This window comes from Sinocyclocheilus anshuiensis, unplaced genomic scaffold (genome assembly GCF_001515605.1).
Source record: "Sinocyclocheilus anshuiensis isolate Anshui unplaced genomic scaffold, SAMN03320099.WGS_v1.1 scaffold9, whole genome shotgun sequence".
Taxonomy (NCBI): domain Eukaryota; kingdom Metazoa; phylum Chordata; class Actinopteri; order Cypriniformes; family Cyprinidae; genus Sinocyclocheilus; species Sinocyclocheilus anshuiensis.
In genome coordinates, this window is record NW_015540887.1 from 1,775,956 (window position 1) to 1,797,392 (window position 21,437).

The 21,437-nt window shown below is 36.7% G+C and overlaps 3 protein-coding genes across 7 annotated transcripts in view; 1 reads left to right on the forward strand and 2 right to left on the reverse strand.

Annotated features, from left to right (window-relative positions):
• The first annotated feature begins 5,451 nt into the window (after positions 1 to 5,451).
• Positions 5,452 to 9,442, forward strand: LOC107688734 (inosine-uridine preferring nucleoside hydrolase-like). Its single transcript, XM_016486478.1, has 6 exons — positions 5,452 to 5,551; positions 5,809 to 5,993; positions 6,747 to 6,926; positions 7,008 to 7,119; positions 8,796 to 8,932; positions 9,080 to 9,442. The coding sequence occupies exons 2-6, from the start codon at positions 5,817 to 5,819 to the stop codon at positions 9,425 to 9,427; spliced, it is 954 nt and encodes a 317-aa protein (XP_016341964.1). The 5' UTR covers positions 5,452 to 5,551; positions 5,809 to 5,816; the 3' UTR covers positions 9,428 to 9,442.
• A 287-nt stretch (positions 9,443 to 9,729) lies between these two features.
• LOC107688735 (cytochrome c oxidase assembly factor 5) lies at positions 9,730 to 10,609 on the reverse strand. Its single transcript, XM_016486479.1, has 3 exons — positions 10,485 to 10,609; positions 10,221 to 10,304; positions 9,730 to 9,852 (listed from the first exon to the last, which is right to left on the reverse strand). The coding sequence occupies exons 1-3, from the start codon at positions 10,584 to 10,586 to the stop codon at positions 9,811 to 9,813; spliced, it is 228 nt and encodes a 75-aa protein (XP_016341965.1). The 5' UTR covers positions 10,587 to 10,609; the 3' UTR covers positions 9,730 to 9,810.
• A 2,596-nt stretch (positions 10,610 to 13,205) lies between these two features.
• mgat4a (alpha-1,3-mannosyl-glycoprotein 4-beta-N-acetylglucosaminyltransferase A) overlaps positions 13,206 to 21,437 on the reverse strand; it is a 55,065-nt gene continuing 46,833 nt past the window's right edge. Inside the window, exons 13-17 of one of the 5 annotated variants that reach the window (XR_001634265.1) lie at positions 18,676 to 18,754; positions 18,188 to 18,248; positions 16,837 to 16,949; positions 15,425 to 15,553; positions 13,206 to 15,144 (exon numbers count right to left, since the gene is read on the reverse strand). Coding sequence is in view for 3 of the 5 variants with exons in the window: in XM_016486482.1 (XP_016341968.1) it covers positions 15,527 to 15,553; positions 16,837 to 16,949; positions 18,188 to 18,248; positions 18,676 to 18,754 (280 nt within the window). In the remaining 2 variants the exon portion in view is untranslated. Of the gene's footprint in view, positions 15,554 to 16,836; positions 16,950 to 18,187; positions 18,249 to 18,675; positions 18,755 to 21,437 lie in introns of all 5 variants that reach the window. The other 4 variants (XR_001634264.1, XM_016486482.1, XM_016486483.1 and 1 more) reach the window with 4 other exon arrangements.

Consider the following 21,437-nt stretch of genomic DNA (forward strand, 5'->3'; position numbering starts at 1 on the left):
GGAAAGAAAATCACTTGAAGATAAATGAGTAGCCCGCTTGTTTATTGCACTGAAAGCAGGTAAGAAGGCCTGACTCTTGATACTTAAAAAGACAAAAAAAAAAAAACAAGACACTGATGATTTCATTTATCAGAGAATTTCCCAAATAATCCCAAAGCATCTAATTCATTCCATCTATGTTTATTGAATAAGTACATTTTTCAATACTTTCCAGTACCACACACTTGGTCTTTGTACTAAAATACAAAGTTCAAAACTATCAGCACTGAAGCAAAGCTCTGTTTTATCATCCTTTAGATTGTAAATTCAGTAGGTTAAAGGTAATGTGTATGTGCTGTGATAAACTAGATGATTTGTTCCTAAGTCATCCAGTTTCTAGATTTATAAGGAAAATCAAGCTAAGTTAGAGAATCCATATGTGCACCTCAGTGTTCACCCTCACGTCATTTAAATTATACACAATACTAGCTGCCTTAAGAGAGTCCACCATTGGTTAAGATACGTATGTAGATATTTCTAATCTGTGTGTGACTATTTGTGATGTGGCAGATTGTTTTATTTATTTACAGTAAGACTCTCTCTTTACGAAAGTGTTGACTGTGCATTGTACGGGTTGTAGAGTTTAAGAGGACAAGCTTCCTCATACTGTTGCCAAGCACAGCTAGTCTGTACAGTGAGCATACTATGTGAATATACATTCTTTGTAAGGAAATATGTGAGAAGACACTATTATGTTCATTGACTGTTTGTATGTTTTCATAGTTCAATGTTTCTTTGTAGGACATTTTATATTGGTTGATATGAATGTCAGTACTGATCTAACAAGGAGCACTGCTGCAGCTGGTCCAGAAATGTGAAGAATTTTCCTGCAGTCTTCTGTTTTTGTAAAGCAGAGGGATGCATTTAGACTATTTATTTTATTGTAATAGTTATACGAAAACCATGATAGGCATTGCATCATAAAAGACTAAGACTAACTCTACATGTAATGATCATCAGCCTTTGTCTCCGCACAAATAAATGCACAAATCGACTGTAATTTCTGGTTTGTATATTGCAAGAATGAACAACTGAAAGCTTGTATTTGCAACTTGGGAGACGAGCATGGATCTTAACCTCTGCTGAAATGATTATTATTTAAAATTCTTTAAAAACCAGATGCACTGCATGGAAGGTAGGCTACAATTGTTAAGTTTACACTTAATTATTATTTTCAATAAATGTACATGTAATTATTTTACCACCAAGTCATTTTATTTTCATTTTTCATGTAAGAGTTTATCCTCTATTGTAAGTGCTAAAGCACTGCTATGTTGTAAGAGCATGCTGCCCTATTGGACTTACAGTGTCTGTTTTTATTTTTTAATGTATGTTCAAATACTTTGTTGTACAAAATGCCTCTCTCTTCCCTCCAAACATTACAGCTTTAAAATTAAAATTACATACCACATTAAACTTCAAGCTACTTCTTTGCTTTGTTCACTACTTTGTTCATATACATAGATACAGGACTATGACCATTGCTAATTATATAAATAACATTTATTTATTAAAAATTATGAATTAAAGTGTTTAGTATATTTGATCTGCTGGGATCTGGGAATATTCTGGGTTTTTCCCATTATGACTATCATGCCTATACCTCTGCATACTGATGAAACATGCTTAGTTTCATGACTTAAAAATAAATTTTAAATAATAATAACATGCGAGCACTAGAAAGCAGTTGTATGTGTTATCAATGTACAAAAACACAAAAGCTGTGAGCTCATTATATGTATTGAAATGTTTACTTTGTTGCCTTTGTAGTTCAAAAAACATTGCACATTACAGTTTAAACAATACTTCTGGACCTACAAAATTTGAGCTGTAAGTGACATCTTCACAATCACTTGAAACTGACATATGACTGCCATCCTATAGCCTAACATTCAATCCATCTCATTTAAAAGTTTTACATGCAATGACAGTACAATTGTGTGTACAGATAATACACACACGCACGCACACAAACACACACACATATATATATATATATATATATATATAGCGGGTAAAACAAATATTGAACACATCACCATTTTTCTCAGTAAATATATTTTTAAAGCTGCTGTTGACTTTTCACCAGATGTCGGTAACAACCCAAGTAATCCATACATACAAAGAAAACAATACAAATAATTTCAGAAATTAAGTTATGTGTAATAAAATGTAATGACCCAGGGAAAAATTATTGAACACGCTTACTGAAATGTATTTAATACTTTGTACAAAAGGGTAGATGGCAGCAGATTTTTATCAAGAACGTCTCAGTACATTTTTCCATTCATCCTTCCTTCAATTATATGAAATTTGCCAGTGCTACACCATGATGCTTTTGGGTGCCATTTGCGTGCATACAGGCCATGGCGGTTGAGTGCATTACTTATTATTTTCTTTGAAACAATTGTACATGCTAATTCCAGGTCTTTCTGAAGCTCTCCACAAGTGATCCTTGGCTCTTGGACAACTCTACTGATAATTCTTTTCACTCTTCTGTCAGAAATCTTGCGAGGAGCACCTGGTCGTGGCCGGTTTATGGAAAAATAATGTTCTTTCCAACATTCAGGAGTATAGAAATCCTTCTGTAACCAATGCCATCAGTATGTTTTGCAACAATAAGGTTGCGAAGGTCTTGAGAGAGCTCTTTGCTTTTACCCATCATGAAATGTTTCTTGTGTGACACATTGGTCATGAGACACCTTTTTATAGGCCATCAGTTGCGACTGAAGCAGCTAATATTAATTTCCACTGACGAGGGGCAGGATTGCTTTCTAATTACTGATAGATTTCAGCTGGTGTCTTGGCTTTCCATGCCAGGTCTTGAGAAAGCTCTTTGCTTTTACCCATCATGAAATGTTTCTTGTGTGACACGTTGGTCATGAGACACCTTTTTATAGGCCATCAGTTGGGACTGAACCAACTAATATTAATTTTCCACTGACAAAGGGCAGGATTGCTTTCTAATTACTGATAGATTTCAGCTGGTGTCTTGACTTTCCATGCCTTTTTGCACCTCCCTTTCTTCATGTGTTCAATACTTTTTCCCTGTGTCATTCTACTTTATTACACAGAACTTAATTTCCGAACTTATTTGTTTTGCTTTCTTCGTACACTCTCAGAAAAAGAGGTACAAAAGCTGTCACTGGGGCAGTACCGTTTCAAAAGGTACACTATTGTACCTTTTAGGTACTAATATGTACACTTTAGGTACTAATATGTACCTTTAAGGTACCAATATGGATTGCTTAGGTACAAATGTGTGCCTTTTGAAAAGTTACCGCCCCAGTGACAGTACCTTTGTACCTTTTTTTCTGAGAGTGTATGTATGGATTACTTGGATTACTGACATCTGGTGAAAATTTCATGTCAACAGCACCTTTAGAAATATACTGAGAAAATTGGTGATGTGTTCAATACTTATTTTACCCGCTGTATATATACAGTATCTCACAGAAGTGAGTACACCCCTCACATTTTTGTAAATATTTTATTATATATTTTCATAGATATTCGGAAAAACAGGACTCTAGTTTGTGTGATAGGCGAACTCCTATATCGTAGGCATTCACTCATTAAATGTAGGGTTCGTTCAACCAATACATTTCAATGACTTTTAAGACAATATTCATGACCTAATGCTCCATTATTTTACACAAATGTTCAGAAAATTAATGATTATTAGTGCTATTTGTTTGCTTTCTAATAAGCACAGGCTGCGACTGTGCCAGACGTTACTTCATGCAGAGAACATAAGTTAGGCTACATAATCACATAACTGAATGCCAGAATGTTAAGTATATTGTAATTTGCTTAGCCAGTATTATAAATTAAACTCAGGACTTTGTTTCATTTGTATCCTTGTGCTATTGCTAGTAACTTGTTCATTTATTACTGACCGTTTAATTGTCTTTATGTAACATTATTTATTAAAATGCAAGGTTACTTGAGTCAGAAACAATGAAAACAATAACTTTTTCTGGAGGTGTTTGCGATGCGGCTTCGTGTGCTCGGCGCTATGGATGTGACCGTGAGCGCCCAGAAAACTAGTTTGAAGCACGCTAGTACCGAATGGTTTAAAAAGACTTAAAAAGACTTGCAAATGATAAACTGACAAACGTGCGAAACCTGCGGGAATGAGTAAACCCAAAATCTCTTCAGATTAATTTAGTGGAACATTAATATAGAATCATCCTCCGTCAAGAATTGAGGCGTGAGCGTGAGAATTTATCATCTTTCTAAATGTGCGCTCTTTTGGGCGAACAGCTTAAGTGAACCGTTTAAAGTAGCCATGTGATCACAAATTAATCGGTGATTCGGCGCAGCGCAGACGTGATTTAATACGTGTGTCCTTTTTCTATGTGGAAAAAAATCATAAATTCCAGTTTATGCTGTTTGATTATGGCTTCGAATGTCGTAGTTGGAAGCTGGAAGCTGTTAGCCCAGGCTGGCCCGTGTGCGCAGTTGAAATGCGGCTAATAATTTCCGACTGGCACATAACTGAACAAATGTAAACGGGTTAAGGTGGGGCCCCCTACAGGCCATGAGTGTGAGGACCAAACCAAATCTCCAGGTTCTCTTATGAGAACCAGGCTGAAAAACGTATATGCACCCCTGTCTATTTGGTTTAACTTTTACCATCATTCCGAAAATTCCGAAAGACCAACTCAGTTCACCGTTCACCGTTTTATAGTCAAAACCATGAATCGTTAAGACTTTTGTGAATCATTAAAAAGATCTGATTCAAACAAACGAATCATGAATCCCGACGGACAACGCTAATGTGGACAATAACATAATGAATCTTAAGTGACCGAGTTCAAAATAAACAGTTAATGTTAAAATAAGTGAATTATTTCGACCGACGTGCATGAAAGACATCATCCACCCGCGATATCCATTTCATATCGGTGTCCTGTCCATTCTACCCGCTGATATTTCTATGCTACAAGATCAGTCGATTACACAGAGTGCACGCACACTTTCTTGTGTAGGCCTATAGGTTGTCTTCTGTACTGTTTAGATGAACTTTCAGAGGAGTGTAAACATTTGTTTTGTGTTGGCTGTGGGTGGGCTATCCACATACAGTAGGCTATGTCTTATAACATGGGAGCCCTACAATCTAAAATATGATTTTAATCGAAAACGTGGTATAGGCCAGGGTTGCCAGGTTTCCACAAGAAAACCCGCCAATCGCGTTTCGAGGGGTCCCCACGTTTACACGTTTTTTTTTGGCGGGGTCCCCCTGCTAAAATTCGCATTTCAGGGGATAAATATCATGTTATTGGAGTCGCTTCAAACCGGCGGACATGAAAAACAACCCGGGCCAACAGAAGTAGCCCAATTCCTTGCCAACTTGGCAACACTGGTATAGGCTAAATCATGTTGCGTAATTAATTACCCAAAGATCCTCCTACAGATAAACCCCTCTTAAAGATACAAAGAGCTCGCGACTGCATCACACACCTTTCAAGAAACTAAAACACCTACAACCAGCGACACTTCACTACAGGTGAGAGTAATCCTGCAGAGAGACCTCATTCACTCATGCACTTACTAATCTACTAATTATAGGCATTTGGCTGACTAATGTTTAGCCTAAGTATCCAAGTTATAACTGGGACAGTCCTATCTATAGTCCTATGAGACAGTATTGTCTGAAATGTCTTGCTCAAGGGCTCAAAAGGGCTCAGGATTTTGAATCTGTAACTTTCATAACAGGCTTCACCACTGTTAACTGAATATAATTGTTCTCATGTCATTATCTAGAGGCCAGCATGAAGAAATTGCTTGTGGATGTGGACTGTGGTGTGGATGATGCTCAGGCTATCATGATGGCTTTGGCAGTGCCTGGTGTGCAGATCCTGGGCATCACCTGCGTTCAGGGCAACACTTCAGTAGAGAATGTCTGCAAGAACGTCCTGCGTGTCCTGAAAGTGTGTAAGCATCTGGAGGTGAGATGGTCCCATATGCCATTTCACAATGAGACGGATATTTCTTTTGTATTGTGCAGTGATGCATTGTTCATTATACAATATTCATATTGATTTTGAAATTGCAGTACTAGATGTGTAGACAATTTTGTAAACAATTGATTGCAAGCTTTTTGATTCCAAAAGCACATATTTTGACCCTTTGGTTGGAGAAGAGGTAGTATTCTGCAATATTTTCATCACTTTGAAACTTGGATAAATTGGTGTATGAAATACTGGGGAACAAAAAGGAGGAAGACAGGGCTATACGGATGAGAAATGTCATGCTGTGAGTTTAAATGTGTAATTTGAACAGTAGCAATGCATTTATTTACTATTGTTGCGGTCATAAGTTTACATACACCTTGCAGAATCTGCAAAATGTTAATTTGAACAAAATAAGATCCTGGTAGAAATAGTGCAGAGTACTGAGTTATGTAGTGCATGACTGTCATTTCAGCATAATTGAAAGACTTGCTTATCCATGAATGGGATAAACACTCAAGACTTGTGTTCATGATATAACAGAAATCAGAAACCTTACATTGTGATTTGAATTATCTGGTTTTCTGTATGTTCAGTATATATCCTCTTATAATTCGAATTGTTTGCAGAGATATTTTGAGCTAATAACGCCAAGAATAATGTTACTTGCTGTAAAGTAATGCATTGTTGTCCAGTGCATGACCGCATACAGTAAATAGAAAACCAGATTGTGTCTCTGAATTGCTTTAGATTCCTGTATTCCGTGGAGCGACTAAAGCGCTCTTGGGACAGACCATCAGTGCTGGAGAATTTCATGGCAAAGATGGACTCGGGGACGCCCCGGACCCCAACGCTCCTGGTTTGGATCTGGTCCAGAAAGAGGACGCCATGTCGGCCATGATCCGAATAGTCAATGAGAATCCTGGAGAGGTCTATATGATTATACGATATATTAGTGGAATTATCTTGCATTTCAAGTACTTTATCATGTGTTGTTCCTGTTTCTCTAAGGTGTCTTTAGTGGCCACGGCTCCGCTGACAAATGTGGCTTTGGCAGTGAAACTTGACCTCTCATTTCCCCAGAAACTCAGAGGCCTTTACATTATGGGTGGCAATACAGACTGTGAGTCACTAATACTTAAGGCTGGAATACACTACATGACTTTTAAAATCTGAACAGATTTTTAAAACACTAGGCATCATACACTTACCGACTTTGTAAACCGTGACAAAGGAAAGCTGGCCATCATACACTACACTACTGAGGATCACACACTACCAGACCTTCAAGTCGTTCCGATAACAACAAACTTGAGCAGAAATGTACGCCTTGTTGCTAGGAGACGCTTGACAAATGAAAACAACATATGTTCTAAAATCGGCTGAAAATACCAAACATGTTTGATCTCCTCCGACTGGATGGAATCAGAGTCTGAAGCTAAAAATTCAGAGGCTGTGACCATCATACACTATGTGATTTTCTGTGGCATCTGTCAACTCAAACCTACAGACTGACTCTTACTTTCAAGCAGCTAGCATCGATTTCTCCAGACTGTAAATCGATGGAAAATCGGGGCAAAAATCGTGTAGTGTATTGCAGGCTTTACTTTACACATACTGTTTTATCAGAATAGGATTGGACAATATATCCAATATTAGAGCTGGTAGGTTTGATTCATTCCAGTGAATTAGTCTAAAGTGACCATTTAGATGAATGTTCAAATCTCTGAGTAAATCTTTAAGTCAGTGTTTCTTAAAAACAGACTTTTATCTGTTTGGCTGCAATGATGGCTCCTCTCAATGAAAATGAATCCAAACGGTCACTTTAAAACTGATTCACTCAAAACAAATGTAAATTTAAGCCATACCAAAGCACAAATACAAATATAGATGCGCACTATTGGTCAGACATTTAGAATAATTATGATCCTTTAATGTTTTAGAAAGAAGTCTCATGCTAAACAAGGCTGCATTTACTTAATCATAAACATGGTGAATCAGTAATATTGAGAAACATTATTTCAGTTTAAACTGAGTTTGTTTGCAATATATTTTAAAATCTATTTTATGCCTGCGATGACAAAACAGAATTTTCAGCATTGTTGCTCCAGTCTTCAGTGTCACATGATCCTTCAGAAATCATTCTGATATGCTGAAAAAGCCTTATCTTATTATTAATCTTGAAAAAGCAACACAAACTGTTGTTGCTTAATATTTTTTTGTGGAAGCCAATAGATTTTTGTAATATTCTAAAGGTTTTTACTGCCAAGTTTGATTAATTTAATGCACCCTTGCTGAATGAGAGTATTCACTTCTATTTTTTTTTAATTATTCTTACCTCAAACTTTTGGTTTTTAAATGGTTTATGCAAAAATATGAAACCGCACAACTATATCAACATTGATAATAATTACATTAATAATAAAATTACATTTAATTACAAATGACATTTACACAAAATATATTAAAATAGAAAACTGTTATTTGAAATTGTTATATTTCACAATATTAGTTTTTATTGTACTTATGAGCAAATAAATGCAGCCTTGATCAGCATGAGAGAGTTCATTCAAAAACATTTTAAAAAATCTGAATTATTCCAAACTTTTGACCAGAACTGTCTATCTTCAGAAGGACAATAGCTTTTTTTTTTTGTTTTTTAATGCAATGCAATATTGCCCAGCCCTGAACCAGAATCATTTGTACGCTAAGTGCAAATCAGTCTGATCTGTATTGCCGATTTATTATATTTTTAATGCATTTAGACCAGGTTAGAAAATAACATCTGTTCATCTTTAGCGCGCGGGAACACCACTGTGTGTGGAGAGTACAACTTTACAGCTGATCCTGAAGCAGCATATATTGTTCTGAATGAATTTATTTGCCCAGTTTACATTGCAACCTGGGAGTTCACTTGTCGCAGTAAAATACCCTGGGTGAGATTTGCATTTCTTAATCATCTATATACTCATTCTAATAATGTTTATGTATTATGTAAATACAACTGTTGGTGGTTTATACATTCCTGAATATGCAGCCATATCGATGTTACATTATACAATATCTGCACATGTCTGTTTCAGGAGTTCTGTGATGGTTGGCTGGCTCAGGACACAGATAAAGCTCGGTTTATGAAGCAGATCTTTAAGCATAGCATGGAGTCCACCTACAGCGAGAGGATTGAGAAGGAGCTGGTGGATGGGCAGGGATTCGTCTCCTGTGATTCTTATGCCATGGCAGCAGCCATAGACGACACGTATATCATTGAAACTGAACACAAAGCCGTCACTGTAGAGCTGGCGGGGAACTGCTGCCGGGGAATGATGGTTGTAGATCACCTCGATATCCTGAAGAAGACTCACGAAGCCCACATCTTGAAGAAGGTGGACTTGGAGAGGTTTAAAGTGCTCATGATGAATGCTTTGAAATAAATGATCATTAGTATCCATGTCTGGAATTATCTTACGATATGTTTTATAAACATCTTTGTGGAATTTTTTTTCTACTTCATCAGATTTCACTTTTTTACAAAATCATAAAACCATTCATACAGAAATAACAGTCAGCTGCTGAATGAGATATAAATTACATTTTGATTAAAAAAAAAAACTACTAATGTTTTGAATATTGTTATCTTTTGTGGATCCAGTGATTTTATGAGTGAACATTCAGAACTGGAAATCTGTTTTATTTGATGATTTCTGCGAACTATTTTTCGCAAGACAAGTTTGCTTAAAAAGCATAATATTTACACATTTGAGAGCATGTCTTGGCATTTTGATACAAAACATGTTATTCACGTTGAAGGTGTTATTCAGTATCCCTTTCGGCCTCGGAATCGAGATCTGGTGTCCAGCTATAATAAAAGAAAAATGAAAGCGCTTTTATTATACAGTGAAGACATTGACTTGTTAGCATGTGCACTTGGCTGTAGTTGGTTTAAAACAGAGCTATAAAATGAATGAAATAAAATAAGACTAAATTAGACTCAAGGCAGTAGCACACAGGTACAAATTACTGATTAAAAGTTAACTGAAAAAACATACAAAAAAACAAACACTTAATAATACTTAATTTAAGATAGTTGCCAAGGCACCATTTCTAATTTTCATTTAGTTTAACTTAAAATCTTTGAATTTGAATCTTAAAATAGTTGTAAAATCTGTATCAACACACGTGGATTTCAGAAAAAAAGTGCATAATTTAAACAGCAGATGTACTGACCATGGATCTCTTGCACTCAAAGAAAGCCACTTGCAAGCCTTTGCAATGTCCTTCCTTCAGACACTCACTGGGCTTCTTACCCTCCTGCGACACAACAGAGACCATTATTATTGAGACAGCTAGGTTGTGGGATCAGAAATATGCTTTGGTTAAACTCATGCACTTTGTTGTTTTTAACAACAACAAAAACGACAACAATCTATGTTATTGTGAGAGGCACGATAGATCTGTCAGGCTGATGATAATACATATTCCTGATAATACCTTCACTACACAGTCATGCTGAAGGAGACAGGCTTTGAAATCTTCTCTTAATCCAGCGCAGGCGCGGCCATCGTCCTCTTTATCCTCGTAATATTTGGGCATTCTGTAGAGCTTTGCAAAACGTGGCAAAAAGAACACAACAAGCTACAGATAAGTCAAATGCGGAATTATTATGAAAGCGGCCATGTTACGTATGACGTATGTAAGGAAGTGGAACGGAGGTGGATTGTGGGAATTGTAGTTCGCAAATGTTCCATTTGTTTGCGCTTACAAACATTTGATTGAAAATAGTGTTAAATGACGGAATTTATACTGTCGACAATTATGCATCGATTTCAATCATTTATTATATTAAGCACAGTACTCGACTGTCATATAGCAGTGTGAAGCATTTATATTGACCAGAAGATGGCACTAAAATAATGCTTTTGTCGTATAATATCAAGTTTACATCATCCCCTAGGGACTTGAGTAACGCTTAAAAATATCATTGCTTTAGATAGGCTACATTGTGTCCGTTATTTTAAAAAAATACAGCATTTTCAGGGAAAATGTTTAAAAATACACGTACTGTAATAGGAGCTTGAACAATTTCTTGGAACATGTTAGTCCAGTTGTCTCGCTGTAAAAATGACTGGCATTTTATTGGTAAATGGTTTAATATTTCCATTGCAGATTTAATGTAATACAACTGTACACAAAAATATTTAGGCCTAAATTTAAGATTTGTGTATTTAAATTGTATAAAATTACTACCGATTTGAATTACAAAGTTTTGACAAACAAATTAATAAACATAATGTGATGCATACTTGTAAGACATACATAAATAAAACAAAAGGTATGGTAAAAAAAATCACGGCATAGTGGTTTCATCTTATTTACTTAGATTTTCTTTTATTTATTTGATTTAAATAATCATATTTTCAAAATGCATTTATTCAAATCGCTTAGAAAATGTTCACTGTGAAAGCAATTAAATGTATTAATTTAACAAGTATGTAACTATAATACATATACCCGTGGAAGAAGTAAGATTCAGTTAGGCTAGTTAGAATGCATGAGATTGAAACAAACTGGATTCATCATAAATATATATAAACCTGGTTATTGTGTATTTAAAATGCATTCATTTGATCAGTACTGACAAATATGTACCATAAATATCTTGATTAGTTTGTTAAATCCTAAACTTAGGCCTATTCTTTTCTTTAAGACTGTAGGAAAATATTGTTTAGGCCCTAAAACATCATAATTCATGCATACAACACTCTTTATTAACATCACATCACAACATGCCTCCTCAAAACATGAAAATGTTTCTCACAGTTGCATGATTAAATATGTAAGATAAATTAGTTAAATAAATGAGCAATGAGGGAACACCGCAGAAACATAAAATGATGAATTATGTCAAGAAGACTGGTTTATTTTTGCAACAGTTTATTCAAATCAATGTCAGAGCTGGAGAGAGACAGATGAAGGCACATGAAAGTCTAGAATGCACCACACAAGAGGAGCACGTTTCATGTCTGATTCATCTCAATGTAAGACCGAAGGGTGGATTTCAAGATGGACATGCGCTGATGGGAAACCGGCCCATGAGAGTTTAACGAGAGGGCAACGGACAACAATCCATCTTTCAGTGCTAAAACCGACGTGGAACCCGATCATTGAGCACAAATCTGACTAAAAAGGCAGCAATATGGCAAAACACTATGAAAACCACTCCACTGTGGTTGCACTAGTCCATTCTCCAGAAGTCATGTCATATGAGGATGTAAAGGAGAATGACGATACAGTGCTCTACACTCAGACCAAGAATTGATCTCCATCTCTCCTCTCAGGAGAGATCATTAACAAACTGTAAACAAATGTTTATGACAGTACATTGGCTTTCTATTACAAAACACACACTGCGATTCACATCTGGCTCCAAGTAGTCACGAAAGTGAGGGTGTACAGTATGTATCTAAAAAGGATATGTTCTGAAACTTGAAGCATCAAGGATTATACAATGACAGACTGAACTAAAACTTTCATCTTATTAAAGATATATACAATCACATGAGATGAGAGCACTTTGGAAATCTGTACAGCAGTTACGTCGCCATCAAGTCCCTATATCAGGAGCTACAAGCAAAATAAATACGAACCGTAGCTTTACAAAACCAGCACACTTAACACTTCTGAAAATAGCTGGAAATGTAGCGGTTCCATTCAATTTCTGTTATAAATCTACGGTTCTGGTAATATTTTGCTCCTGACCAGGTCCACATAGAATCTGCACCAGCAGCACTCCATAGAAACCTTTGAACTGCAGTCATTCATTAAGTTCTAGAGTTACAATATTAGAGTCTACATATTGTGGCTTATTTGATTAAGATTAGGGCTGCACGATTAATCGCATGCGATATTTAACGCGCATCTTGTCAGAAAGCCGGTTCTGTAATCAGCGGTAAATCTCCATCACCTGCGGGCTTTCACATTGAGCAGCATTAACTACACAGAGCCGTTGTTCACTGATGAGCTGCGCTAAACCACGTTCATATTCGCGCGATTTTTTGCGCTGCTCATCAGTGAACAACGGCTCTGTGTAGTTAATGCTGCTCAATGTGAAAGCACGCAGGTGATGGAGATTTACCGCTGATTACAGACCGGCTTTACTGATAAGATGCGCGTTAAATATCGCATGCGATTAATCGTGCAGCCCTAATTAAGATGATGAAAAACAAACATTTCAATACTTTTAAGTTTGCTTGCAAAACGTTTGGACTAGTTTGTAAACGCATTATGTTGCCTCAAGAAACTTTGCGTTCACTTGCAAAAGTTCTACGTTCCCCCAAGGAAATTTGCGTTCGCTCGCAATACTTCTACGTTCACTTGTAAATAGTACTGCGTTTCTCCAAGAAACTTTGCATTGGCTCGCAAAATGTTGTGTTTTCTCACAAAAATGAATGAAATGGTTCTTTCCCCCACCTCATATTTTAATCCCAAAACTTTTAGGAGCAATTGCAAAAGTATTGCGTTGCCTCAAGAAACATTGCATTGCTCACAAAACGAGCATTGCATCGCTCGCAAAAAACATTGCATCGCTCGCAAAACTTCTACGTTTACATGCAAAAGTACTACACTCCCCCAAGAAACGTTGCAATGCTCTCACAAAAATTCTCTGTTCCCCCAATTAAATTTGTGCTTGCTCACAAATCGTTTGCATTAATTCGCAAAAAGTGCTGCCTTTCCCCCAAGAAAATTTGCATTCGCTTGCAAAACCTTTTCAATATCTAGCAAAACCTTTGCGTTCTCTCGCAAAATACTGAAAAATAGCTCTTGGTCCTACCTCATATTTCCATCACAAACGTATTTCGAGCAAACACAAAGTTTGTTTGTGTTCAACGCCACGCCAGCTTCTGTGGCTATTTTCATGGCAAGAAAAATGTATGGCTGAATTATTTCAGGTTTTTACGATTTATTTTTTGCTAAAAACTCTTAATACTGTATTTGGCTCAACCCAAAGTTTGTCAGGGAACGCAAAACATTTCTGAAAGAACACAAAGTTTCTTGGTGGAATGCAAACACTTTGAGAGAAGCAAGATCTTTGAAAAATCAACTCGTTTTATTTCCCCACCACCATGTCACTTTAGGGACTCTGTAGATTGTGCTTTCAGCTACCATTAAAATGTAGTACCCTCAGCTTCATTAATAATTTCACCACATTTAAATTCATTCTGTGCAGAAAAAAAAATCTGCAGATTCCATCTGGACTTAATCATGACTCACTGAGCATTCAGATACTTGTGATACAGCATAGAAAGAAGAACATTTTCTGACTGACATGATGAAAGCAGATTATTTGAGATGGAAAATGCTCAATGAACAAATGAAGACATGAAAGACTCGGGAACATAAAAATGGACATGCCATGCTCTACACTTGAACGTCTCACTTAAATCAAGCAACTAACAAACTGTCCTATTGATGATTTAAGCATTTTGACTCAGGGCACAAGGCAGTCCTTTACCAGGCCCCCTACTGGGACACTGGATGTTAAGGCACAGAAGTGGGCGGCCCTGCACCCTTCTCAACTACACAAAGATACAAACATCAACCATCACTCGACTTTAAGCCACAATACATTCTCTGCCACATCATACATTTCCAAAGAATATAAAATAAAAGCATTTACCTTTTGTACAAATTAAAGATTTATTTCAAATAAATTAATTCACCTTCATAGATCGTCATCATAATAATAATAACACCAGCAATTAAAAACCTTCAGATTGAAAGCCATGATTGACTCGTTGACACTAAACCAACATAGAGGAAGAAAAGCCACTTCTGTTGACCAGGTAGAGGCCCAAAGATATGCTGTTTGTTTTTAGATTTTGGCAAAGCAGTCAATAAAATAATAAACTGGTCTCGAAATGTTCTTAAAAGAGTTTCAAACATCAACGGCCTAAAACCTACAAAAAAAAGACTTTGAAACAAAACCTTCTGTCGTCCCACTCGTTCATCCCTCAGCCGAAATCCAGCCGTGTTTATCTGTCCCAAGGTCAGTTACAGTCCATGACGGCAGAGCGCTGAGGACATTCTTCATCAGTAGGGCTGGGCACATATTCTCCAGCATTGGTGCAGCCTTGAATCCTGAACTTCAAACCTTAATGACAGCGATGATTGTAATTCTTCACGACACAAATTTAGTGTCTGAAAACATTGTCAAAAAGTGTTTTTTTTTTCTGTACAGTAGTAGTCACATTCAAACAACAGAATTCAGGGAATAGTAAAAGGTAAAATGAAGTCTGACGACAGAGGCAAAGGCAAGCGGAAGAGAAGAGAAATTGACAAAACTACCAGAGGAAGACGAAATGACAAAAAAAAAAGGAAAAAAAGCAAAGTTTAAGAGGTGAAGAACATAAAGCCAGGGTTCCTTCACACACTCTGATAATGTGAGGGTCACTCTTGATCCGCTGTAGATGCGAGCAGCACAAACCTGTCTTGGTGACCAGAGGGCCTCGGCCACCGGAGACATACGGTAGTAGTTACCCAGGTATCCTCTTGATATGGATCTGACAAGAGATTAAAGAACATCTGTCAAGAACCAGGCATATGAAGAACATCATCTATGCACATCACCAAATAAAAAAAACAACACAACATGTCTAGTTTGAAGCAATTTTACTGTCCAGTCAAATGTGTTCTGATTTTGGACATGCGATTTCAGTGTCAAATCTAAACCAGGCATCTGTTAAAATGTCCTTATGTGCCAGACAATGTTGACTGTTATGGCTGGTTTAAAAAAAAAGAAAAAGCAAAACACTGAAGAGGTATGGTGTATGGCTTGATGCTTTATCAAAATACTACTAAATTAGTAATAGCATTGTAATAACACAATACCACCCAAATCTTCTACCATCACTTATCTATGAGACGTTTTAAGTGGATAAAACTGAAAAATATGATCTTTTATAAGCTCACATTTCAGCGGAATGCAAACAGTGTTGGCAATTTTGAATGCATTAAATACAGCATCAAGTTTAGAAGATATTCAGAAACTGCAGATATTATTCAAATGATTCACAGTAAAGGAATTAAGAGGGAGAGAGCATGCGATCGGTCTAGGGTTGGACAGTATAACCAAAACTCAAATGATGTGTCATTTCGGTCACACTTTATTTTAAGGTCCAATTCTCGCTATTAACAAACCATTAACTATGACTTTTGCCTCAGTAAACTCCTAATTTGCTGCTTACTAAGGTTAGTAAGGTAGTTGTTAAGTTTAGGTATTGGGTAGGATTAGGGATGTAGAATATGGTCATGCAGAATATGTGCTTTATAAGTACTAATAAACAGCCAATATGTTAATAGTAGACATGCTAATAAGCAACTTGTTAATAGTGAGAACTGGTCATTATACTGAAGCGTTACCGTAATTTCATATCACAAGAGTGGTATATATAAATAAATAAATATATATATATATATATAAAATAGTTACTTGTGCTGGAAATTCAATGGAAAAATTGTTTATGTACTAAATAATCACATGGTATTGACCATTTATGAATAACTCTTATTAAAGGTATTTCTTTTATTTATTAAGATGTTTCTTTCCTGTTGTATTTCCTGAAAGTGATAAAGACAAAGCAAAAGATAAGATTATAAATAAATAAGTCTGGCATTAGTGCAAAAAGAGCTTCACATATGTAACTCCTGAATCTAAACAAAACTAATGCATAATATAATAAATGCAGCCTACAACAGCAATAGCAAAGTGAAATCTCAACTACCATATACTATGATAGATACTGTGCAGCCATAGACTGGCCTAAACCAAAGGCAGCATACAGACCTCGCTAATAATTGCCCACACGGCGGAGTTCTTCTGGACCGTCAGACGAACAGCCACCACAGGGTTAAAGGCAGGGTCAACCGTCCCCTCTGCCACTCCTTTTTCAAACTGAGCTAAAGAGAGACACAAAGAAAAAACCATATGTATCTCTAAAGCGGAGACCAGAAGAGAGTGTAACATTTTGTATTCAGTTATTTGCCAGACACTTCTCTCCAAAGGGACTTCTGAATTAAAAAAAAAAATCAGAAGCAATTTATCATAAGAGAACAATATTCACAATAACCACAGTGCCATGCTTTGAAAGTAAGCTAGAGGAAAAATGCAGTGGAAAAAAAAAAGAAAGAGAGAGATGTTGATTGTGGTTTACTTAATGGAAGATGCGTGTCTTTTACAGTTTCGCAAAGATTGCAACGATCTATACTTTGTGGGGAAGTCGTGGCCTAATGGTTAGAGAGTTGGACTCGTAACCCAAAGGTTACGGGTGCGAGTCTCGTACCGGCAGGGATTGTAGGTGGGGGGAGTGAATGTACAGCGCTCTCTCCCACCTTCAATACCACGACTTGAGCAAGGCACCGAACCCCCAACTGCTCCCCGGGCACCGCAGCAAAAAATGGCTGCCCACTGCTCCGGGTGTGTGTGTTCACTGCTGTGTGTGTGCACTTTGGATGGGATAAATGCAGAGCACTAATTCCGAGTATGGGTCACCATACTTGGCCACATGTCACTTCACTTTACTGTGTGTGTACATATATATTTCTTTATAGCTTTGAGTTCTGAAAGTGTAACTCTTACTAGGACCAACATAAGTGTTCAAAAGTTTGAGGTCAGCATTAATTTCAGCAAAGATGCATTAAATTGATCAAAAATAACAGTAAAGAAATTTTAATGTAACAAAAGAGCAACCAGCATATTAGAATGATTTCTAAAGGAAACATTAAAATACACTAAAATATTTTTAAATTGTAATAATATTTCACATTACTATAGTATTTACTTATTTTTATCAAATCAATGCAGTCTTGGTAAGCATAAGAAACATACAAATCTTAGTGTCAATTATGTTTGTAATAAAATCTATACAAGTTTAAATTCAAATTCAAAGGCATCATAAGAAACACAGGGTCTAAAAAAAACCAAAAAAAAAAAAACCCTTGTAACTCAAAATTAGTTTGTTGAAAAGTGAAATACTTCCTCAGGCAGCAAGAGAAATGTACCGAGCATATGCTGAATAAGTGCCATCATTGTTTTATAGAGATACAGCACACTGGTTTCTCCTATTTGCAAGGAAGGCACAACAATCATTTGCTTAAAGTGCAAAACTGCTGATTCGAGCATGACTGTAACAACTCACCAAGTTTATAGAAGCGGTCCTCTGTTCTTTTGTATTTCTCTTTGGTCTTCAATTCAGCATCCTGCAAGAGATAACATCCTCATTTAGAAGCACGTCAAGAGCCTGTTTGAAAGGGACTAGCACTATGCTAACAATGTTAGACACAACTGTGGGAGTAACGTTTGTATACAATGATAAAAAAAACCAAGCTCACAAACCCATTTACACAAACTCAGATGTATTACCAGCCTCATTTATTCGAGGAACGTCTTCAAGAACAAACATCAAAGCCCATTCGAAGGCTTTTTAAGCTCTGTATATCACAGCAGGATGGCAGTGCGCTGCCTCATTACGACGGTAGCTCAACCTGCGAGGGAGACCACAGGAGACCTACGCCAGATATTCCTGTCAACCTGCGGTTAGACTCTGACAAACCTGTCACCCCAGGGCTTGTTTGAACATTTAGAGGAAACTGTAAAAATCTAATTGAGGATGTGTTTTTTATTTACCGAAAAGGGCAGGATCTCGACAGTAGTGTTCTCGATTTTGTCTCCTGGGTGCTCCTGGTTTCCGCTGCGAAAGAGGAACCTGCCAATCAAAGACTGATTTTTAATGAATATGCATGTACAGGCACAAACTCATGAATATTCGTAAACACGCATGTATAAACACTGGCAGGACATGGACAAGACTGAAGTGAACTTAGATAGCGCAGCCAGAACACATAGATAAGGGGTCTCTAAATAGGCCCCTACTTGAGCTCCTAATTAAATTCAGTCACACGTAAGTAAATTGACACTTCATCTTGTTAGCACTGTTTCTACTCACACAAACACTCTGAACAGGTCAGGACTCTGTTAGACAAAGAAAATTAATGGGCGAACAGCATGATTGTCTGTCCGCATCTATTTCCCATCTATCCAATACCTTGTCTAAATACTCTTATTCACTAACAGGATCAACTGTAAGGATGGTTTGATGTACCACGACCAGTGTGAGAGAGATTTGGGCCTTCAAAAATAGAGTAAAAACAGGAATATTGAAAAAAATAGTTTATTTTAATATATTGTTAAATGTAGTTTATTTCTGTGATGGCAATGCTTAATTTTCAGCAGCCATTACGCCAGTCTTCAGTACAAACGAAATGATACAATATAACAGAAGTCTGAAATGTATCCTACGTTACAGCAGGTTCACTCACAATTACAAGACTTTATCACATGACAAGGCCTTTACTATCACAAAAAGAAAAGAAAAAAAAAACTTTTCAAAGCTCCTGTACAGATTTAATTTTTGTGTAACTTGTGTAACTTGTCACATGATCAAAGCTGATATGCTGCTCAAAAAAAAAAAAAAAACCTTTCCTTATTATTATGAATGTTGAAAATAGTTGTGCTGCTTATTATTTACTGAAACTGAAACTACAGACAGTAGACCAAAATAATGAACATAAAAAGGACACCTTCATGTCATCATTTCCTAATCCTACCCAATACCTAAACTTAACAACCACCTTACATTAATAAGCAGTAAATTAGTAGTTTATTGAGGCAAATGTGATAGTTAATGGTTTGTCAGTAGTGAGAACTGGACCTTAAAATAAAGTGTGACCGAAAATTCCAGTAGCCCCTCACTGCAGAACACAAGATCCAGGGGGCGTGGTTGGATCCACATCTAGGGGGTGGAGATTGGTAAATTTAGGATTGGAGCTCTGGGAGATGGGTGGGTTTAGGGATCATGAGGTGGAGACGGGTAGGTTTAGGTATATGTAAGGTGGGAGGAGTTGGATCTGGATCCAACCACACCCCCTGGATCTTGTGTTCTGCAGTGAGGACCATCTCGAAAATTCTAAATATATTTTCTGACATATACAGATTTGTTTTTTAAAATACAGCTCATTCTGGCAGGCCAACCAAAAATCCAATGTACAGACCCAGATTGGGCCTGCAACAGTGTTAATTTCGTCAACGAAGACGACGACGGAAAATATTCGTTAACATTTGCATATCTAGTCTCAGTATGGCAGCCACAGTGGATGGATAGGCTACCAAAACGTGAACCAGCGATCTGAAACAATGGCCTCAGCACCCGAAGGGGTGGGGATAAGGTGACCAGACGTCCCGTTTTTCCCGGGAGTCACAATTCGTCGTTGATTAACTTAAAGTTAGTGAAGGCGGGATAGGCAGAATCGCGCTGATAGAAGTGCGCTCTCTCGCGCACGCTCCACTTCGCTCAAATACGCAGTCCAAATGTCTATCGTGTACAGTATCTCACGTAAATACAGTCGGTTATGGATTAAGGATTAAGTAACAGGTGGGTGAAAACTGAACTTGTCAATATTATGCATGCCTTCCGTCTTAAAGGGACAGCATTCCTGATTAAGTACCTATCCGTGTCATTAATGTTAACCAACAAAAGACGTTAAATAAATATGTTAAGTAAACCTACTGTATCTGAAAAATTAGTTTAATTTGTATCTCTTTCGTATTTGTCTTACTATAATTTTTATAAGTTGCTCCCTTTTCACTACTGTTAAAGATGTTAAAGGGCCAAAAATGAAAATTGTCATTATTTATTCCAGTTTTTCCAAATTCAATCCTTGATTCAAATGATTCAAATAATCAAGCTTAATTGATTTGGTCTAAAGAGAGAAGAATTAATGACTATTTTTGTTTGAAAACTACATATGAAATAGCTTCCAAAATAAATGTTGGTAACTAGGCATGGGCCGGTATGCGATTTTGACGGTATGATAACCTTAAGCAAAAATATCACGCTATCACGGTATTGTCGTAACAGCTCTAAAATGTGTTATTTTTAAATGACTGGGTAAAAAATAAAAACTTTTTTCTGCTGAACACAATATATTTAGTTTTTGAGCAACATACAGAATATTAGGAACAGTAGAATTTTTTTTTTTCTTTGATTTGTTTTCTAAAAAGAAGACAAATAAAGACTGACATCTTTATTTAACCTAAATCTGTAATTTCAGTTATTTAATTTAAGTTATATAAGTCATATACATATAATTTATATAATTTCATATCATTTAGTTATATAATTTCATATACATAATTTGATTTAATAATAACCCAATTTGAAGCAAAAACAGAATGTTCTGACTAGCTTTGTGAAATTATACTACATGCCTGAACGAAGCAAACAGCAGGAGCTCTGAATGAGACGCAGATTCACTCTCTGACAGCAGGAGGCGCTTCACCAGATACAGCGTTTCCTTGGTTACCACTGTAAAAACAGCAGCGCTGCGCTG